Genomic DNA, 20,287 nt, shown 5'->3' with positions numbered 1-20,287 from the left:
ATCCTTTCATTTTTACAATATCAGAAAATCATTGTTTCGAGATGAGAATATACCTTCTAAAATCAGCATGCCCATGGAAGGATGCTACATTCGAAGAAGTCTCAACAGAGGTATGCTTGATATTGTCTTTCAAGAATAACTGGATTTTCCCCAAGAGGTTTGATCAGAGTAACCATGTTTCCCTTGCGAGAAGCCTCAGCCAAATAATGTCATCCATGTCAGAAACTGAAGTTAAAACTTTCATGACACATCTCAGATAAAAGCCATAATAAGCTACTGTGTCAAATCTCAAGAAATTGATGCAACCATCAAAATATGAGATAAATTTCACCTGTAAAACTAATGGATGGCAAAAATACCCCAAAATGAAGATTATTTTTCTTTTATTGTCCGCAAAAGAAAAATATAAAAAAACCCTACCTTCACTTTTGCATCAACATGTTGAAGGGTCTAGGTAATACATCCTTGCTAGAAACGCTGCTTAAATTTCTTGAAGCAGAATTGCCAAGCTAATCTGTCAATGAACCCGTAGTCTGTGCCAATGTTCCTGAACCAAAGCGTGTGCCTGATCTCTTGACCCATTTTTAGACATAATAAATTAGGAGATATCCTCCAAATTTATGAAAAAGTTGAATAACATATGTCACAGCAGAAAAAGTCAACGGTGGAATATCTTTGCAATATAAATTACACAGGTCAATCATAGATTAGAATTCTCAAACAACATATCATATTCCATACATCTACGAATATGATGCCCCAAACGGGAAATGCCTATTAATTATCTACTGCTACCAATGTAGATAGCTTGATTTACAAGAAACCCTCATTTACATATTTACCTATTTAAAAAAGTGGGAAATATGTAAAAAAAGAAATTGGAGATTTTAAAATAAAAGCCTGATAATGGAGCTATCCACTGAATTGGTTATATGGCCAACTTGGAAACAGAGAACAATCACCTAGCTGAGATATTCTTCCAATGCTACTCTGAATTCATGGCATTGAAAAAAGGAATCACAGAATTATAAGCAATCTAAGGCCGGCAACTTTATACTTGAATTACTGCAATGAAATCTCTGCCTAGTTTCTGACGCACTGGTAGTCAGTCTCGCCACAAGGAATAGAACTCCACTTGGAAACTGTCGGCAAAAAGGATGGAAATGCATATAAATCGTTCTTCTACCAATCATCAAGCCACTCCGGAACATTGAGTTCTGCTATATCCTGAGGTGGGGAAGCAACAGCAACAGGGCAATCCTCAGAATGTATTTCCAAATGTTGAGCTACACGAGAAGCTAACTCTTGTGGAACAGGACAAGTCCGATCTCTGATCCCTTTCCAGTCAACACCTTCAAACCACAGATGACTTCTAACAGAAGAGGAGCCATGGCTTCCCAGTCTTGTCTTTTCATCAACTTCAAGTAACTGAAATTTTATTTTAGTACAAACATGTGAGGGATTCTATGATTCCTATGAGGAAGTTATGAAGAAGAAATGGTAATAAAAAGACCTTAGTTATTAGATCAACAGCTTCAGGGCTTAAATTATGTGAAAGAATAAAGTATCCTCTTGCAATCTTTGCAAATGTATCGAGCTCGCTTTGTCTCCATGACCCAAATGGCATTTCACCTTGCAACAAGAAATAGATCAGGACTCCCAGGGCCCACCTGCATGTTAAATATTTCAAAAGACTAAAGTCATAGAAGGGGGTAGAGAGGAAGAAGAGAACATCTGATCAAACTGCAGAAACTATTTAACCTCAATGGTAAGAAAGAGTAGATTAAGGCCCCACAAACCCAACCAAAGGTCTACTGCGTTGAAAATTCCTCTTTAAAAGGCAGAAAAGATTTCAAGAACAAATATTGAAACCTGTGGTGTATTACGTGACAGGTAAAAGATAGTACCAAAGATAAATTGTGTTTTTACCCTTTAGTAAGCCAATATAACATCCCCTTTGTTGTAAGACAATTCTAATGCACTAAATAACTCCTGGTTGAATTAAATTTCTTTTCTTTATGATATTGGTTAATGATCTCCTTTTAAACAGTACTCTGCTTCTTTAACAAGCTAGTAATGTTGTAACTTTGTATTATTCAATTATATTCCTTTACATGATAAAGAAATCATGAAGACGTTTATGACAAGCTAGACAGAAGGAACATAGTACATGTTTTTACCAGTCAGCAGGAAGACCATGGCCCTTTCCCTGAACTACCTCTGGTGCTAAAGAGTCTGCCATTCCGCAAATTGTAAATGTTCTCTCACTAGATAACTTCTTTCCAAATCTGAAGTCAACTAGCTATAACACAGCATAGCAAAGCAAAAAATGATGATGAAGATGATGATGATGATTTAGCTTTGATCAAGACATCAAGTATAAAATTATATCTGTTCAAATACCTGTAAATGGCCTGTTTTGTCCAACATTAAAACATCTGGAGACACACCTCTGTAAAGCACGCCATTCTGAAATTCAAATGAAAAATGGATGTAGAAAGACAAACTGTAATAAATAACAGATGCACCAAAAATGAGGAAATGAAGTCGAATAACAGGGCTGCTTGTAGAAATCTGACCTCATGTAGATCTTCTAAGGCAGTAACAATAGAGGCAGCACAGAACCTTGCCGATTGTTCATCTAGAGGTGTGTGAAGTATTGAAGCCAAAGGGCAAGCAAGGCATGAATTCAATAGAATTGCAGCATGCATTTGATCAGCACAAGTGCATAGCACCACAGGCACACAAGCTGCAGAACTCATACTCTTCATCAGATCCTTCTCCTTTAAAACTTGTGCTTCTTTTCCTAGTTTTTTTATCTTCTGCTTTGAAAACCTCTTCAAACTAAGCATATTTTCTACAAAAACTCATTAAAAAGGAACATTTCATCAATTTTTGTTCCAAGACATCCTTTAAAATCACTGCAAAGCACTTAACGAGCTTATTTTCCTAGAATCTCATTTTGCACCAAACCTCCCTGGGCATGTTTCTTCATGTAAGTATTCACAATCGATCTACTTATCACAAGGTACAGACAGAAAAGGCTAACTTTTAATTACCATTCCTGTGTAAAACAAATATACAGATATATAATAAAAACCAACCTGTGTCTCTTAGAAGTACAAGCCCAATCTCACTACAGTCAGTGGAATATAAACATGTTCTCCACTCCTGCATATGAAATTAAATGAGTTTAAGAGATTTCTCTATTGATGATAACATTTTGCTAAAATTAACAAGGCAGAACTAAGCATTTCTTACCAACTGGGAGATGCTAACTTTAGCAAGAGTTGATAGATCAATTTCTTTGAGAGAAGCCTTATGCACATCTGGAGAATAATCTCGAGACCTGAACAGCAACAAAACAATAATGCCATTCTCAATTTAAGGTATTAAAAGTTCAAATAAGAATGAAAAGAATAGAAGTTAATTCTTTTCCGGCTAGAGAACTCTAATAGCCTACATACAGAACCTTAAATGGAAGGTCGATGAGAAGTATAAAATGAAACGCATCCTAACAAGAGAAAAGGAGGAACTCAAAGATGCAACATTCAGTACATGAGACTAAGACATACTTATGGTCATCTTGGGAAAGCTTTGTCAAAGGACCAACAACTGAATCAAACTTCTCCTTCGTCAAAAGAGCACAAGTTACATCACCCACTGCAATGGCACTTATAGAACCAATCTGTTCCCCAAGAAGTGTCCATTCTCCAAAATAGCTTCCTTCTGTCTTTTCAACAGACAGTTGCTTGCCAATCTGTTGATCATTGTCCTCTTTGGGGTTATCAGACTTGAGACTACATATGCTTGGACAGCTTAACAAATCCATATCAAAAATAATTCTCACTTGCCCCTTCTGGATAATATACAATGCAGAGAGGCATTCATTCTGTAGCCATGCAAGAGAAATATGAGAAACAAGAATGTGAACCAAGAGAAAAAGAAATTACACTATGAAAAATGAAACAAAGGAAAATAATATTGGAAGGACGAATGTCTACCCTATTAACTAAGGCCTGCCCATTAGAAAAGGAAATTTCAGAAAGAGAATCTGCAACATGACTCAGCTGTAAAATTGTCAATCTAGATAGAAGATCCACAGAGCGAAGCAACTTCAAGGATAACAAATTAGAAAACTCAGACATCAAAATTCCACGAAAATCTTCTCGTTTTAGAGCCCAAAGAGTTCCATTTGTCACAGAACGCACAGAGGCTTGGAGAGGCTTATTGTACCTGTATAGCAACAACAAAATTTTCATGGTCAGCAGGTTGCATGACATTTTTTTTTTCACCAGAAAGAGCAGTAAAATATCCCAGCCCTCAACAAACCAACATGTTTAGCAAATATCTAAGAAAATATAAATATTCACCGAAATAATAAATGATAAGTGCTAACCAATTCAGCAAATTAGTGCTTTTTTTGCTACCTCACAAAACTGGTGGTAACATGTTATTCTAATTTCAGTTTGCTACTCAGCATTTATTCTCTAGAAGCCTTTTAAATGTGCACTTCAATTTTCACTAAACAAAACAATTTGTCAACTTCAGAAAATAGAGAGGTGAGAAAGGAAAAAGAACAAACTATACATCAGTGCCAGCTCCCCAAATGATGATAACTTCTCAGCTGTATACTTCTGCAAAACCCTTGGCACCTCTCCTTTTTTATCTTCCTGCAAGTATAGTTTCTAGTTACAAACTTAACTGAAAATAAACAATTACCAATGAACTAAGAACTCGTTATTAAATAGCAGAAAAAAGTGTGAACTGAGAAATAGAACATGACTAGACTGAGCCAAATCACAGTAAGTAATCTACAAGTTTAAATTCATAAGACAGCTTGGGCTCTCAAGAGATTTGATATGTTTAAACATAGATAACTTGTAATCAATATATATTTAACTATTACAAAAAAAAAAAAAAACCTGGGCTGCTAAGACTTCAAATTCTCCACTTCCGACAACATAAAAGCAGTCGCCTTCACCACCCTGAAAAGTATAACAACAATCAGAGTCCTAAATCTATTTGTAACTATGACAAAACTACCTCTAGAACCGTATTTAAGATATCAGCTCCTTCATTCCTTGTATGTGAAGCCAAAGCAGTTTAACCAGGGTTTAGCTTTCTGAAAGAGAACTTAAACCAAAACTGGCCACAGAATGCTTATAAGGAAGAAGTTCTGAACCTTACACACATAATGATTCAATTTATAATGGGTACATGGAGTTTTTTGCTGGTGACTTCTTCAAGCTTTAATTATGCTATCCATTACAACAACAGAGACATCTTGTTTGGGATTAATAACTTACAGGAGAGTAATGAAGCAATTAAATTGCTCATGCAGTTAGAGGACAACTGGCAACATCAGAATTACATGAAATAGTAGCAATAAATGAAACTAAGTGCAAATAGAATAACTAACCTGTTTAATGACAATATCCCCTGGTTGGACCTCTACTCTTTGCATGCAATCCAATAAAACATGACACTGTGAAGCCGTTAATTTTCTGAAGAGGAAATGGTCATGCAATGCCCGCTCTATATGTGCCTGTAAAACAAATACAGAACAGCTTAGGCGAGGAAACACTTTAGTGAGTATACAAAACAAGTAGAATATAACAGATGGCTTACTTCTTCTTCCCAAGTTTTCCTGTGAGATGGAGGTGGTGGCACCCAGACTTGCCCATTCTCCAATGAACTCTCAATAGCACGAAGACGAGCCCGTGATAAGTCATGCCTTGCTTTGTGGTTCCTTGAGCTCCAGCTAAAGGTTGAAGGAGATTCTGATCCTGTTGCCTCTAACACTTGAGGAACAGGAGGCCGTAAAATTGTAGCAGGTTTAGCTGTTTCACAATTAACCTGATGGGAGAGCCCATTGAGAAACAAATACAATACAAAGACAACAAATACATTTGATGCACAAAGCTTGCTCACTTACACCAGATAGCCCACTAATATGCACAACAATCACAGTAATATCATCAGTACGGGTTTCGTACTGAAGCCAAAGTCGATAAGATTCAGCAACGATTGCAGCACAAGCATCACGAGGATCCTTGTATTTTGCAACCTGAAAAATATTAAGACAGCTACTGATGAAGAAAGAAAAGAACCAAGGAAAATCTAAATATTTGCAGCAAAGGGTGCATCTAAGAATAAGAACAAACAAAACATTCTAAATAGAAAGATGATGAAAAGCATTAAGAAATATCATTGTTTATACAAGTAGCAAAAGATAATAAAAAGCAAACCTTTTACAACCAAAAATCCATGGAGTGTACTTAAGTAAAGTGTTTTCCAGATATATATAGCTAATGAAGACCAATTCCCATTAACTAAATTGTAACAACAAAAGGACTATGTTACTGGATTTAGGGGTGAATGTCATACACGTACAGGTATCTCTCCAACACTGTTAGCTTAATTTTTTTCCTAAAATTTTCCATATATTTACCATTGGGGAATCATACATCATTCTCTCATCCCAGTATCTGTTAGCACATGCATACTTGATTGGCACGGTAACATAGCAGAAGGAAGCTCCTAAATAGTCATCAGTTCAACCGAAAATTAAGCAACCTACGAACATTATGACTAACACAACTCATGTAATCATAGCAACAACAACTACTGAGCTGAAGTTATTTCCTAATAATCAACATTTTATATTAAAATAATTCCCTTACCATGTCAACCACTGTTTGACTAGAAAGGAACTCGAAAACCCCATCACTAGCAAGCACAAAGAAAGGGTGATCTTCAGTGAGCTCCAACACAACAATCTCCGGATTCGCTACAACACCAATTGTCTCAGCAATTGAATCTCCAATACTCCTCGTAAAAGCCGTTCCAGGATACATCCCATTCGGCACCCAAAGCCTGGGAGGATCACCATCATCGCCTTCTTCCGTTCCCCAGCACTGTACATCTGGATTCTTCAACCCTTCAATTTGATCCAATGTAAGCACTCTCGCTCCGCAAAGCTTCACTCTCTCCATCTCATCAACTCGAAACGGCGTCTGATCAATTGACAAATCAACGGCCAGGATTTCTTTCCCTCTTTTTTGCGCTATAACCGCTCTCGAATCACCAGAATTCGCCACGTATATCGTCCGACCACGAACTAAAACCGTTATAGCCGTCGTTCCGCTCATGCTATCATCCAAACTATCAGCGTGTAGCTGTGTGTTTGTCGTCAAATACGCAGCATCGCAAGCTTCGGTGGCGTCGACGTGGAATTTATTATTTCTTAATAAATTTTCGCATAATTTTCTTTTCACGAACTGCGAACACTCAGCTCCGAATTCACCGTGGCCGTCGAAAACGCCGAAGAAATGATCATCAGGATTTGTTCCAAAGGGAGTGTGGATACAAAAACTGTCTTGATTAGCTTTATCTAAGGCATCTGGATAATAACCTCTTTGAGATAAGTAAGAATACTTAAGCTCGAAATTGCCAGACGGAACCGTAACTGTTCGAGAGCCGTCCGGCGGAAGGAACTGAGCTGAAACCCTAGAAAGGCGAGTGATGCCAAGCTCGGGGTCACCAGGTCGGTTCAGGCTTAACTGAGAGTGGATTTGGTCTCTGTTTTCGTCGTCTTCATTTGTAGATGTGGGTGAGAAAACAGCAAGCTCCGCCGCGTTTGGCCTTACGCTTTGCGGCTCTTTGATTCTTGCATCTCTCGGCACGCAAATCTCGCCGATGCAAGCTCTGGAGTAAACGCAGCCCATCACCCCACTGTTTTAAAAACAAAAGCTCAACAAGTAACTAAAACTCCGAAATCAACAAATGATTCACCTCATTGCCGTCTACAAAGTGAACCTTTAATGAATTTTCAAGAAAATAAAAATCTAAAAACATATTGAATTTTGTGATTTTGTTTCAATCTCCTCTGATTGCGCAGTAAATGCGGCGGTTTCTAACGAGTACGAAAACAAATATTTGAACCAGAGAAAATAAATACATTTTTTAAACATATTTTTAGGTACTGATAACCGAAATGAAACTAGAAGATCAAAAAAGAGAGAGAATTTTTTATCTACTGTTTTGAAAAACCGTTACAGAGAAGGAAAAAAGCAGAGCAATGACACTATAATTGTTTTATTTATTTATTTATTTATTAAAATTAAATAATATAAAGAAAAAGGAAAAACAAAAGAGTGAGTTTCAGACACAGTGCAGCGTAAGTTAGCGTGACGAGATTAAAGAGCACCGCGTGCCTGTGGATCCACGGGTAGCTTACGTGGAGTTTAAAAAGTTGGGGGGTGCGTAATGCTTCCATTGCCAGTGGGGAAGACAGAACGACAGTGCTTGGATTACGCGCTTGTTTTGTTCCGCATTTTGTAACTATGCTATTAACAGATACTATACCATCTTTTTTTTAAAATAAAAAATAAAAAATACAACCAAGATATCCAAAAAACTTGATGTGCCTCAAATGAAGTTTCGGGTTAATTTTTTTTTTATATAAAAAGATATTGTTAAATGGTTTGATTTAATTCGATTTGGAATTTAGTCGAAATTTAAAAAGATGATAAAGTTTAAAAAATGTAGATGTATTTAAAACTATAATAATATTCAATTTTGCCAATGCATATAAAATTACACTTAACTTTAGTAAGGAAAACATGCCTTGTAAATTTATAATGACTATTAGTTTAAGATTTCAATTTTTTTTTTTAAAAAAAAGAACTTTTAGAAAATAGGGAGAATGATGGATGTTTGAAAGAATAAGATGATGACGTACTTATTATGGGTAGTTTTCCTTTGGAATGTTTCTATAGTCGCTATCATTCGTCCAATTCTTATCAAGTGAATAGTCCAATAATTTAGATTTTAAAATTAAGACTTTACATCATCGTTTTTATATTTTAAAAATAAAAATGAGTTATTTTTAATAAATTTTCTTTAATTTTCAAAATCAATTTATTTTAGGGTTAATTAATGAGATATACGTTTTTAAAATATAACATTAAATGTAATTCGGATATGACATGAATTATATGTATATACCTACCACATGAATAACTTTAGATTTAACGTGTTAAAAAAAATAATATTATTAAAATTTAGGTGAACTATTTTATTTTTTAATAAAATTTATCGTATTTAAATTGTCAATGTGATATATACAAACATATTTAAAATTTAATCCAAAGGTTTTAAATACACTCCATGACAGGTCCGAGTTAATGTTTGACACCTAAGTTAACAGCTAAGCTAATGAAAGAATTTAATTAATATAATATTTGATACTTTAAGGACTCAATTAAAATATTTTAAGGTTTGAGAATTAATTTAAAATTTAGATAATAATTTAGTACCTTCTATATATTTAACTCTTTGTTTTATGTAATTAAGCAATTTAATTTAATCCTAATTTGAAATTATTAAAATATTCTAATTATTGAGGTGGTCCGAGTTCCATTAAAAACACTGAAAATGTTATTACTTCTGTAAAGCATTCATTCAATAACGAAAATATATATTATTTTCCTTTTTAAACAACTTATTATTAAGAAAAGAGTAATTTCAAGCATTTTGCCCTCCATAATATTATTAGTTATATAAACATCAAATCTTGATGTAAATATTTCATAAGCGGATGTCTATAATCTGTTTTAATTTTATAACAAATGCCATAATTAATAAAAATTATTAAGGATAAGACTTAAAATCAATTATTTGTAATAAATAAACTCAACTTAAATACTAAGTTCATGGAAAAAGAGAAAATTATCATTATCAATATAACTAAAATCTTATCGGTAGAGATGGTAAGAGGGTCAAGCGGGGTGGATTTTTGCCTGCTCTGATTTTGAATTGGCTTTGACTCTTAAACAGAAAAATCTTTGAGTCTGAAATTTAACAGGAGATCTGATTCCAACCCCATTCATATTTAATTTAATTGGTTTGTTTTTTATTTTGAAATAATTAAATTTATATTTTTGAATTATTTTATTTTTTATTTGGAAACAATTAAGATTATTTTTTGAGTTTAGACTTAAAACTTAATAATATATATCAATGACATTTTTGTAAATATTTCCAGACAAGACGGATTTACCTTAAATCTGACCCCAATCCGACTATATTTCTAAATTCACTTGACTCGAATCTAAATTTTTAAAAAAATAATCAAACTTTAACAAATTGAATCGGGTTGAAACCCATCAGATGTGATTTTTTTGCCATTTCTACTTATCACCATGATAATTAGATCATTAAAGATAAAAAAAAACTTTAATCACGAGATAAAAAGTCCAATATCTCTAGCAAACACACAATTAAAAGAAAGATGATATATAATATCACCTTAAATCATGATTAAGTAAAAATATTTTATTTGATATGCTTGTTTTCTGTTTTCTTTTATAGATGTTTTCAATTTATTTTCTACCAAAAACAAGTTTATTTGATGTTATTTTATGAAAGATAAACTTATTTGGAGACCTAACATGTTCAATAAGACCCACCATTGCATTTTGGCCATTATTTTTCGTCGAGGAATAAAATTTACACAAACAAAAGTTTTCATTTCTTCCAAAAGTAGAAAACTGAAAATAGCCTTCTTCTTTTTTCGTTATGTCCCTTTATTTTCATTTTTTTTATTATTTAAGGTAGAGAATAAACCAAATAAATGTTATAATAAGAGTTTAATAAATATGTCTAACTAACGAGGAATCATATATATTATATAAAAGAAAGTAGGGAACATATATGGAAATTTCAAGGATAATTAATTGTGTTTCAAAATATTTTCTTAATTCTTAGCCTATAATTATGAGATGAAATAAAAAGAGGAAAAAAACACTGCTGAAAAATGGAATAAAATAGCAGTATGAACAAACTGGAGAAAGATTAATGAATTGATTTTTAACTTAGCAAAAAAAAATAGTAAAGCATTGTACATGCTAAAAATACTAACCGACTGCCCCTAAAAAGGTTCAACTACTCAAAAGATTCCATAGAACTAAATTATTTGACTTAGTAAATAAAAAAAAATCAAAACAAAAAATCATGTAAGATGCACTAAATTTTTTATACTCTCCCTCCGTGCATTCTTACAATCAACAACTCCAAGTACAACTCTATATTTACAATAAATAAATATTTTTTATAAATAAAATAAATTGGTATCATATTTTAAGTTAATAATAAAATAAAATACCAAGTAAAAAAAATAAAGTATTTTATATTATATAAAGTAAAAATGATTAATACCAATCAAAAAAATAACAATATATTGTAATTATTAATAAAATTATATTTATTGGCTCGTTCAAATCATCAAAAGAAACAAAATCATAAAATAAAATATTTTTGTGAATTGTAGAAATTGTTTATTTAATAGTGATATGAGAAGTCAATGACAATTATATCTATTTTCTTATTTATGTGCTCTTTCAAATCATAAAATAAAACAATTATGTGAATTGTTCTTTAACAGTGTCAATTTAAGTTTATTATGAACATTAATAAACAGTTTTTTTTACTACACCATTTATAATGGTTTAACCTTTTTTTTTTCTGAATTAGTACATAAAACTATTGAAAATTAAATAGAAATTTAAAATCATATAAGAAAAAAAATTATAATATTAAATCAAAATAGAAAAAAAAGGGTAAACAACATAAATCAATTATAATAATAATTCATGAAAAGTATGAAAAATATTTACTTTAAATTAATTAAATATGAAAGCTGTTTACATTGAATTAATAAACTCATTTAATAACTATCATTAAAAAAATATTGAAATCTTAAATGGGAATTTTTTTTTACTTTTTAAAAATCTTTCTCTTGTTTGTTTACAACAACAATAAGTAAAAGGCAAATATATATATAAACAACTTACAAAAAAGAAAAAAAAAGAACAACATAATATTATATTACCTCACCATCAGTTAAAGTGATTTTACATATCTCTCTAGTGTTATTGTTATTCGAATATGATTTGATATTTTCTCTTCGAAAAATTATTACTTTAATGTTTTATTATTTTTTAGATACTTTTAACTTATTAATGCTGACAATTTCTTCTTCTTTTTTTATTGGTGATTCTTTTAGATACTATTAATGAATGTTATTTATAGATCTAAACATAAATTTTAATTTATATAATTCTAACACCAATTAAGTGATAATAAAAGAAAAAAAATCAATCTTTATTTATATATTTAAACTTCTATTCAACTTATAATTTTATTTTATTATGTTAATAAATATAAAAATACAAAATTTTACTTATGAAAAATAAAATTAATTCTGATTTTTTTAAAATAATATTTTAGCCTTAATTATCAGTTATTTTGACTTGTTGGTAATGAACATGCTTATACTTTTATTCAAATTATAAATCTATTTTAGAGTCAATAAAATAATCACAACTTATTTTTTAAATAGAGTTATAACTAATAATTTTAATTTAAATTAAAAAAAATTTAAATGTAATATAGTAGAAAATAAAAAATCTTCTTGTCAGTTCAAAAATTTCTGTAAATTTCTGTTTTTATATATATTATAGAGATATCAAACAGTTTTATAATATGAATTTAGTGCTTATAAAATTCCATACTAAAAAATTAGTACTTAATTTTTTAACTTATCAAACATATCCTTAGAGAAGTTTGGATTCCTTAAAATTCGATTGGGGGGTTTGAGAGGTGTAATTTAATATACATATATATACTATTATCTTTTTATAATTGAGGGTGAAAAATGCGATTGTTTAGAATTGAATTTAAATTCCCGTACCTATATATACTACTCTTGTCAATAAGTGAATAAGTTGTTGGCTCTAACCTTGATCTTGAAATGATTTTTTTCACTCTCTTCAAAATTTTAAATATTTTTTATATTATAATAATAGTTTTCACAAAATTATACAATATATTATAAAATTTTATAAAATTAAGATGTAGTAATATATATATAATATTTATAAAATTAAAATATATGTTACAAGTTCTTACAAAATTTTAAAAGTTATAATTAAATTTTTTTATAAAATTAAATTAGAGATATTTGATAACTGTATTAGAAATATGAAATCGATTTTACTTAAATCCAATTCAAATTTTTTAATTAAAAAATTGGTATTCCTTTCCATCTAAAGATGAAAAAAAACAATGCACTTGACATGTCTCTCTATTATAAGAATTGGACTAAATTAATTTATTAATTTTAAAATAGATCAATTTAATCTTTAAATTATTAAAAAGAATCAAATAATATCAAATTTCAGTTAATATTTATTTTTTAAAAAAACTATTATTTTTTGTTTAACAAAATTATTTCAAAAGCTGAACCCTAACTTTTAGTCTATTAGTCAAGTGTTCACCATATTTTCAAGATCATGAGATCAATTCATACATTGGTAGTAAGTTAAATGGATGTTATGTAGATGAGTGAGTTTGAAATTCTTATATTTTAAAAAAAAAAGTTATTTTAAAAGCTAAAATATGATGTTGGAAATAGAATCTTTTATTAGGGGTTCACTGCAAATAAAAATAAAAAATATTCTTATATTTCTTAAATTTCTATTATAGATTAGCTTTATTTAATTATTTAATTTTTTAATAATATAGAGATTAAAACAATTTATTTAATAATAAAAGAATTATAACAATCAATGATTGATTTGGGTTTGAGAACACCACCCACGTTGGATAATTATCACAATCTTGCTTTCTTCCAGAGTGGTCCCTCCTTCATCTCAAAATCTCAATTGCCCGTCCCTATAAATAGTTTGCGGCTCTAACCTCTTTTTTCTTCATGATGATGTTCGGCGAAACACTCTTTTTTTTTTTTTCCTTTTTTTTTTACAGATTCACTAAAAACCTATTGTTTTCAACCTTTAAAGTATGTTTAAATGAAGAATTTATAAGAGGAATTATATTAGAATCGTTAAAATTTTAAAAATAAATTTATTTGTTTTAGTAAAAATGTGGAAGAATTTCACAATTTGTAAATAGTTTAAAGTGGAAAATTAGTAGCTCAATTTCATTTCCAAATTCCACCTAAATAGGTGGGTTTTCAAAATTCCTCCTCCTAATTTTATTTCATTTAGAACACGTTATCCTTTCATAAAAAAAAAAAAGAACATGATTCTACTATAAAATAAAAAAAATTTAAACTTAAATTTTTTTTATTTAACTCTAATATATAATTTAAATTTTTTATTTCATTAAAACTATTTATAGTTTTTTACGAATACAATTATATCCATATTGAATTTCTTGTCTATTATTTATTTTTAAGATAATTATTCTTCTTTCATAATTATTTTTTAATTTAAAAAACGCAAATACCCTAATTTTTAAGAATTATTTATTTATCCCAACTAAACAATTATAAATGATATCATTTTGAATTTATGTAATCTAAAATAGTACCATTTTAAAAAAAAAAATTCCATGAATTTTTTTCCTTCCATTCAATTGGGAAAAGAAATTGGAAAGTGAAATGAGAAAGAAAAAGATGGATTTTTGATAAGATCCCTAAGCCAATGAAACGATGTGATAGTCTTAAGAGACAATTTTCTTTATATGTACCACTAAAAGATTTGTATGTTTTATTCAAATAAAGTAATTATTTAATTTCACATTTAAAATAATTTTTTTAAAAATAAATTCTTTTTAACTTTTTAAAAGAAAATTAACTTATTAATATTTTCATCAATAATTTAAACTACTCATAACCTTTCATCTTTAAAATACATAATATTAGCCCAATTTATGTTTTTCAAATAATTACAATAATAACTATATCAAATAAATTAAAACTCAATGGTTATATACATTTGATTTGTAAAAATATATTTATTTTGAAATGTTGATAAAATGATAATGATTGAATTTTGAAGATATAGATAAATACCTTAAAAAGCTTCGGCATAATTAAATTTCCAATTCAACAATCTTAGGTGAATGCAATTATTTTAATTTACTAATATTGTAACAGCCTAATTTTTAGTGGTGTTAGAACAGTGATTCGAGATCACTAAATCCGACAAATGAGTAGGAAATATTATTAATCTAGTGAGTATAATTTAAATGTGAAGTTAGGAAAAATTTTGAAGTAGTGAATAGTGTACTAAAAATAAATACTAAAATAACTGGAATCGAAAACGAGGTATCGAGACCTCGAAAATTTTAAATCGAGCCATAAATATTTTTATAAATAATTATGGAGTGTTAATAAGTCAGTATTAAAGTTTCGTCAAGAAATTTTAAAGTTCTGATAGTTAATTGAACAAAAAGGACTAGATTGTATTAAATACAAAATTTTAGGAAATGATTAAATAGTTTAAATGATAAAAGAAAGAGGGTTTAAAAGGGAAATAGACCCAAGGTCTCTTTTGGCTGGACGGCAATGGCATGAAATCAGCAAGAAAATAAGGAGAATTAAGGGAAAAATTGGAATATTGCAAAATTTACTTAATAAAGCTAGGACTAAAGTGGAATTATCTAGATTTCTCTTTATTTTTCTGCATTCTCATCAGCAAAAACACCATGGAAGAGTTCCCTTAAGCTTTTTTTTTCATATTTTTACTTCAAGTAAGTTCAATTCTTGATTATTTCATGAATTTTTTGTGTTTTTGTGACTTTTACAACTAGGTCCACTTGTTAAATTTATTAGTTTTTGATTCTATGAAAGAAATTGAAAGTTTCTATGAATATTTTATGGAATTATATGATGATTTGGCATGGAATTAGAGCTTTAAATTGTTTATATGCTGATTTTATTGAAAGAATTGAATAGAAAGTGAATGTTTGGGACCTAATTGTAAAAGAGTTTGAAGTTAGAGTTTTATGTAGAAATTATGAATTTCAATAGTTATGAAATAACTTATAATGTCTAGGAAAAGTATTAATTGAGAAAATTATCTTAATTGAGGGGTTAATTGAGCAAGGACTGAATTGTATGAATTGTGAAATTTGGGGCAAAATGGAAATCAACATTTTGCACTAAAACTGTTTTAGACAGCAGCAGTAGCCTAACTTTAAAAAATCACCAAAAATTTTAGAAATGGAATTAGAGGATGAATAAAATATGAAATTAAATCTTATTGAGTCTAGTTTCTTATAGAAGAAATTATGTAAGCAATGGAATTGTAAATCATGAGATATGATAAATTTTGTAAGACAAGGTCAGAACGATCCCCTGTTCTAACTTTGTAAAATCATAAAAAGTTGGATAAAAATAATTATGGGCTTAAATTTATATTTTTAGAATCCTGAATAAGTCTATTTTCAAGAGAAATAAACGGGAACATCATTCGAATCATGTACGAGGAGATAATTAATTTTTAGTGAAGAAGGGTCGGAACTATTAGATAACAGAATAGGGGAGACTTCAATGAATAAACTGTATTAATTGGCCGAACCAAAAATTATGAAATTTTTATGGTAAGAAGATATGTGAGTCTAATTTCAAGGAAAATTATCGGATCTTAATTTTGAGTTTCGTAGCTCCAGATATAAATAATTTAGTGACTACGACATGGGTGGATAGTCTGAATATTCACATTAGTAATTAGTGAAAATTATGGATAAGGTTACTTACCAGTGTGTTATTTATAACAAGGATGTGGATGGAGAGGAGGAGGAGGAAAAATATATGAATGACTCGTTTATAAATTGATCACATACCCGATTATAATCGATAAGTGTTGGATTAGAAATGATATAATGTTTTATTTGGAATATTTATTATAAAATTATGATTATTATTATAATACAAAAATTGAACTTGTGAGTTTATATGGCTGAATTTTAGTGATTATTTGTTAATTTTATGAATTTTCATGATGTGTTATTTCATATGTGTTGATGATAAAATCGTGAATAATGTAAAAGCATGAAAATTGAATAAATGATCAAGTTGAGCATTTCAGTTCAGTGACAAGATGAATTGAAGGAAAATACCATGGTTGGACCATGGCAACAAGTGATAAGTGATAGCTTCGGCTACACTTATCTGATCAAAGACAAATGAAAGTGATAAGTAATAGCTTCAGCTACACTTATCTGATCAAGGACAAATGACAAGTGAAAAGTGGTAGCTTCTGCTACCTGATCAGTGAAAAGTGGTAGCTCCGGCTACCTGATCAGTGAATAGTGGTAGCTTCGGCTACAAGTGACAAGTGATTTCCGTATAAGACCATATCTGGGATATGGCATCGGTGTGATATATGCTACTGTATAAGACCATATCTGGGATATGGCATCAGTATATGAATATGTGATTTGTGTAAGACCATAGTTGGGTTATGGCATCGATATGTGATATGTGATTACGTGTAGACCATAGCTGGGCTATGGCATCGATATATGAATATGTGTAAGACCATAGCTGGGCTATGGTATCATTATGTGAAGATGTGTAAGACCATAGTTGAACTATGGCATCGAGAAAATGAAGTACTCAATTCCGTAAGACGTTCACTAATTTGACAAAGTTTGGTAAGTGTTACATGGAATTATGTGATACAAGGAAGTACGAGTTGATAAGATATGAGTATAGAACTTGGTTGATAAATGAATTCATTTGTGATTATATAATTGTTCATCTTGAATGTAATGTCCATATGTATTGAAAATTCAAATGTTTTAATGAATAAAGTTCCGACATGGAATAAATTGAACACGAGGAAAATAATTATGAAATTGAACTCGAAATTCATGAAAATGACGGTTATTGATATATGGAGACATGAGACATTGATATATGAATATGGAAAATGTTTGATAAATGTGTTTATTCATAATTATGGAATTATATACCTCATGTGTACTATTTGCGTAAAGATGATATTTCAAATACTTTGGTTATTTAAGCTTAAATATGAAATAGTATGAAATCAAGATAAGTTGTTATGAAAATATATTTAGATTACAAAGATATGGCTGATATATGTTGTATGATTACAAAACGTGAAATTGTGTATATATATATGAGAAATTTAATGAGAATTGAGCCCATACACATTTCTTGTTATTTATATGAAGTATACAACTGACAAGGGTGATGAAGTTATAAACAGAGAGTTACACGGATTGAAAACACGAGCGTGTGACTCTCCAAAGTGTGAAAATTTTCTAAGTGTTGCAAAAGTTTCATATGTTTACGGCTTGATCCCGAACCACCCTAAATGTATGTTTTGGGCCTCATAGGCCCATATAAGGGACGTTAAACATATGTATGAAAGTTTTTAATTTAGAAGAAATTTTATGGCTGATTTTTACATAATTAAGCATATTAAGTTTGGTAATGCCTCGTACTCTATTCTAGGCTCGGAATACGGGTAGGGGGTGTTACAAATATATATGTATATATATTTTGAATAAGGATATACTGGGTATTCATTATTAAAATAAAACAACCAAAAAACAATTGTTCTGGTCTGTTAAGGCAAGCCCAATGACCGCCCCAACCTTCTACCATCTACATTGGAAGCCAGCAAATCAAATTGAAAAAAAAACCAAATAAATCAAAAAAAATAAATGGAAACCGACAAAGCAATTAATAGCATAGGAAAAGTAAACCTAATCTACCCAGTATTCACACTTTAACGGCTGGAAACCATAAGTCTTGCACGACTTGTCTTATCGTCTTTCTCATCCATTCCATCCATCTGTCGATAGCTCTGCCCAAGGATACTTTCTTTTCTATCCTATTTCGAAAAACAAATTTCTCCTAATCCATTAGTCTGGATTCCTTGCCCGTTGTTCTACTTCATCGCCAGTGCACCGGATCAGTTCTTCGCTCTTCAGGTATGTATTCTCTCCTTTCTTCAATGATTCACTTGCGATATTATGAGTTCTCGTATTCTCTGTTCTTTGAATGTATTTGAACTCAATCTTTTGAAATCATGATTTCTTGCTGTGGATGTCTCTAATAATTGCTCCTATAACTGAGTAATCCCTTGTTGTTGACTGGCATTTTTGAATTACTGTTCTTGAGTCACCCAATATCTGAACTTCCTGAAAACCCATTTCGATTCCTAACTTTACTGCATCCAATCCTGCATGTGCCTCTGCTGCGAACGGAGATGCAATATTGGCATGAATGATTCACTTCGAAACCAGAAACTCATTCCTCGTGCCCCAAATCATCAGCCCTGATGCCGATCTGTGCTCTTTATAGTCAAATGCCGCATCAAATTGAATCTTCACCATCGATACGTCTTCCCTCACACTTTGTCTATTGACCGTGTTTGTTAAAATCTTTTTTGCTCTGATCCTCTCAAACTCTATCATATGATTCTGAATCTGTTGCGCAATGCCTTCACCTGTTGTGTTTGTCTTCTCATGCAACAGCAGATTCCTTGAAAACCAGAGCATCCATAAGGCAAAACAAAAGTATCTGCATTGCTCCTCCGACCATTGTTTGAAAACCTCGGTAAGCCATTCCTAGAAATTAAATTGAAAAATATCTATGACCCATGATAAATTTACTAACTGCCAAACTTCGATGCTTGTAGGGCATTGCCTAAAGATGTGATGACAGTCCTCCACTTCATAGCCACAACGAGGGCATCTAGCGTTGGACACTATTCTTCTATGTCTGAGATTTCCCAAAATGGGAATATAACTCCAGGATATGCGCCAGATTGTAATTATAACTTTAGGTGGTAGTTGCAGATTTCATAATTTTCTAAAAAAGTCCTTAGATTCGATCTGTAATAAATAATCACTAAGATCCAGATTAGCAATTTGTAATAGTTTGTAAGCATTGCGAACTGAGTAAGTACCAGTCGGTTCACCCCTCTAGACTTGAAAATCTTCATGGTCAGATTCTGATAATAGGATCTGTAAGATTGATCGAGTCACCTCTGGCTGAAAGGTACTGCTAATTAACTCTACCCTCCATTTCCTATTAGTATTATCAATAAGATCCGAAACTAACTCTATTTGCATATTTTCTGAATTGTTTGGCCTTTCTAATGAATTAATCCCCTGAATCTAGCAATCATCCCAAATGGATACCTTATTTCCTTGCCTAATTCCCTAGCATAATCCTTTTTTAAGGAGGCCCTTGGCTGCCCAAATGCTCTTCCAGGTAAGTGAAGGTAAAGTTCCTAACTGAGCCTCTAAGAAATTCGATCTCGGATAGTATTTCGCTTTCAAAACCCTGGCTAATAATGAACAAGGATAACTAATCAAACGCCAACCTTGTTTAGCAAGTAATGCAATATTAAATTGACTTGAATTACAAAAACCTAAGCTACCATTTTCTTTTAAAAAACAAAGGTTTTGCCAAGTACACTAATGAATTCCC

General features: G+C 30.8%; 1 protein-coding gene across 3 annotated transcripts; it reads right to left on the bottom strand.

Annotated features, from left to right (window-relative positions):
* Nucleotides 1-643: 643 nt before the first annotated feature.
* On the bottom strand, nucleotides 644-8,221 carry LOC107962743 (protein phosphatase 2C and cyclic nucleotide-binding/kinase domain-containing protein). Of its 3 annotated transcripts, none has more exons than XM_041115210.1 (15): nucleotides 6,687-8,221; nucleotides 5,939-6,070; nucleotides 5,632-5,859; nucleotides 5,423-5,548; nucleotides 4,926-4,988; nucleotides 4,591-4,673; nucleotides 4,005-4,236; nucleotides 3,576-3,892; nucleotides 3,262-3,349; nucleotides 3,105-3,171; nucleotides 2,580-2,857; nucleotides 2,404-2,469; nucleotides 2,181-2,302; nucleotides 1,514-1,670; nucleotides 644-1,428 (listed from the first exon to the last, which is right to left on the bottom strand). In XM_041115210.1, exons 1-15 carry the CDS (start codon nucleotides 7,728-7,730, stop codon nucleotides 1,183-1,185), a joined length of 3,249 nt encoding a protein of 1,082 aa, XP_040971144.1. In that variant the 5' UTR covers nucleotides 7,731-8,221; the 3' UTR covers nucleotides 644-1,182. The 3 variants fall into 3 exon arrangements, 2 of the variants coding, with proteins under 2 accessions (XP_040971144.1, XP_040971145.1); XR_005928459.1 differs by having other exon boundaries at nucleotides 1,410-1,428; nucleotides 1,514-1,632; nucleotides 6,687-8,101; XM_041115211.1 differs by lacking the exon at nucleotides 644-1,428 and having other exon boundaries at nucleotides 2,171-2,302; nucleotides 6,687-8,101.
* Nucleotides 8,222-20,287: the final 12,066 nt, after the last annotated feature.

Source organism: Gossypium hirsutum, chromosome A06 (genome assembly GCF_007990345.1).
Source record: "Gossypium hirsutum isolate 1008001.06 chromosome A06, Gossypium_hirsutum_v2.1, whole genome shotgun sequence".
Lineage (NCBI taxonomy): Eukaryota > Viridiplantae > Streptophyta > Magnoliopsida > Malvales > Malvaceae > Gossypium > Gossypium hirsutum.
The sequence above is the reverse complement of the archived record's forward strand: the minus strand, read 5'-3'. Positions and strand labels throughout refer to the sequence as shown.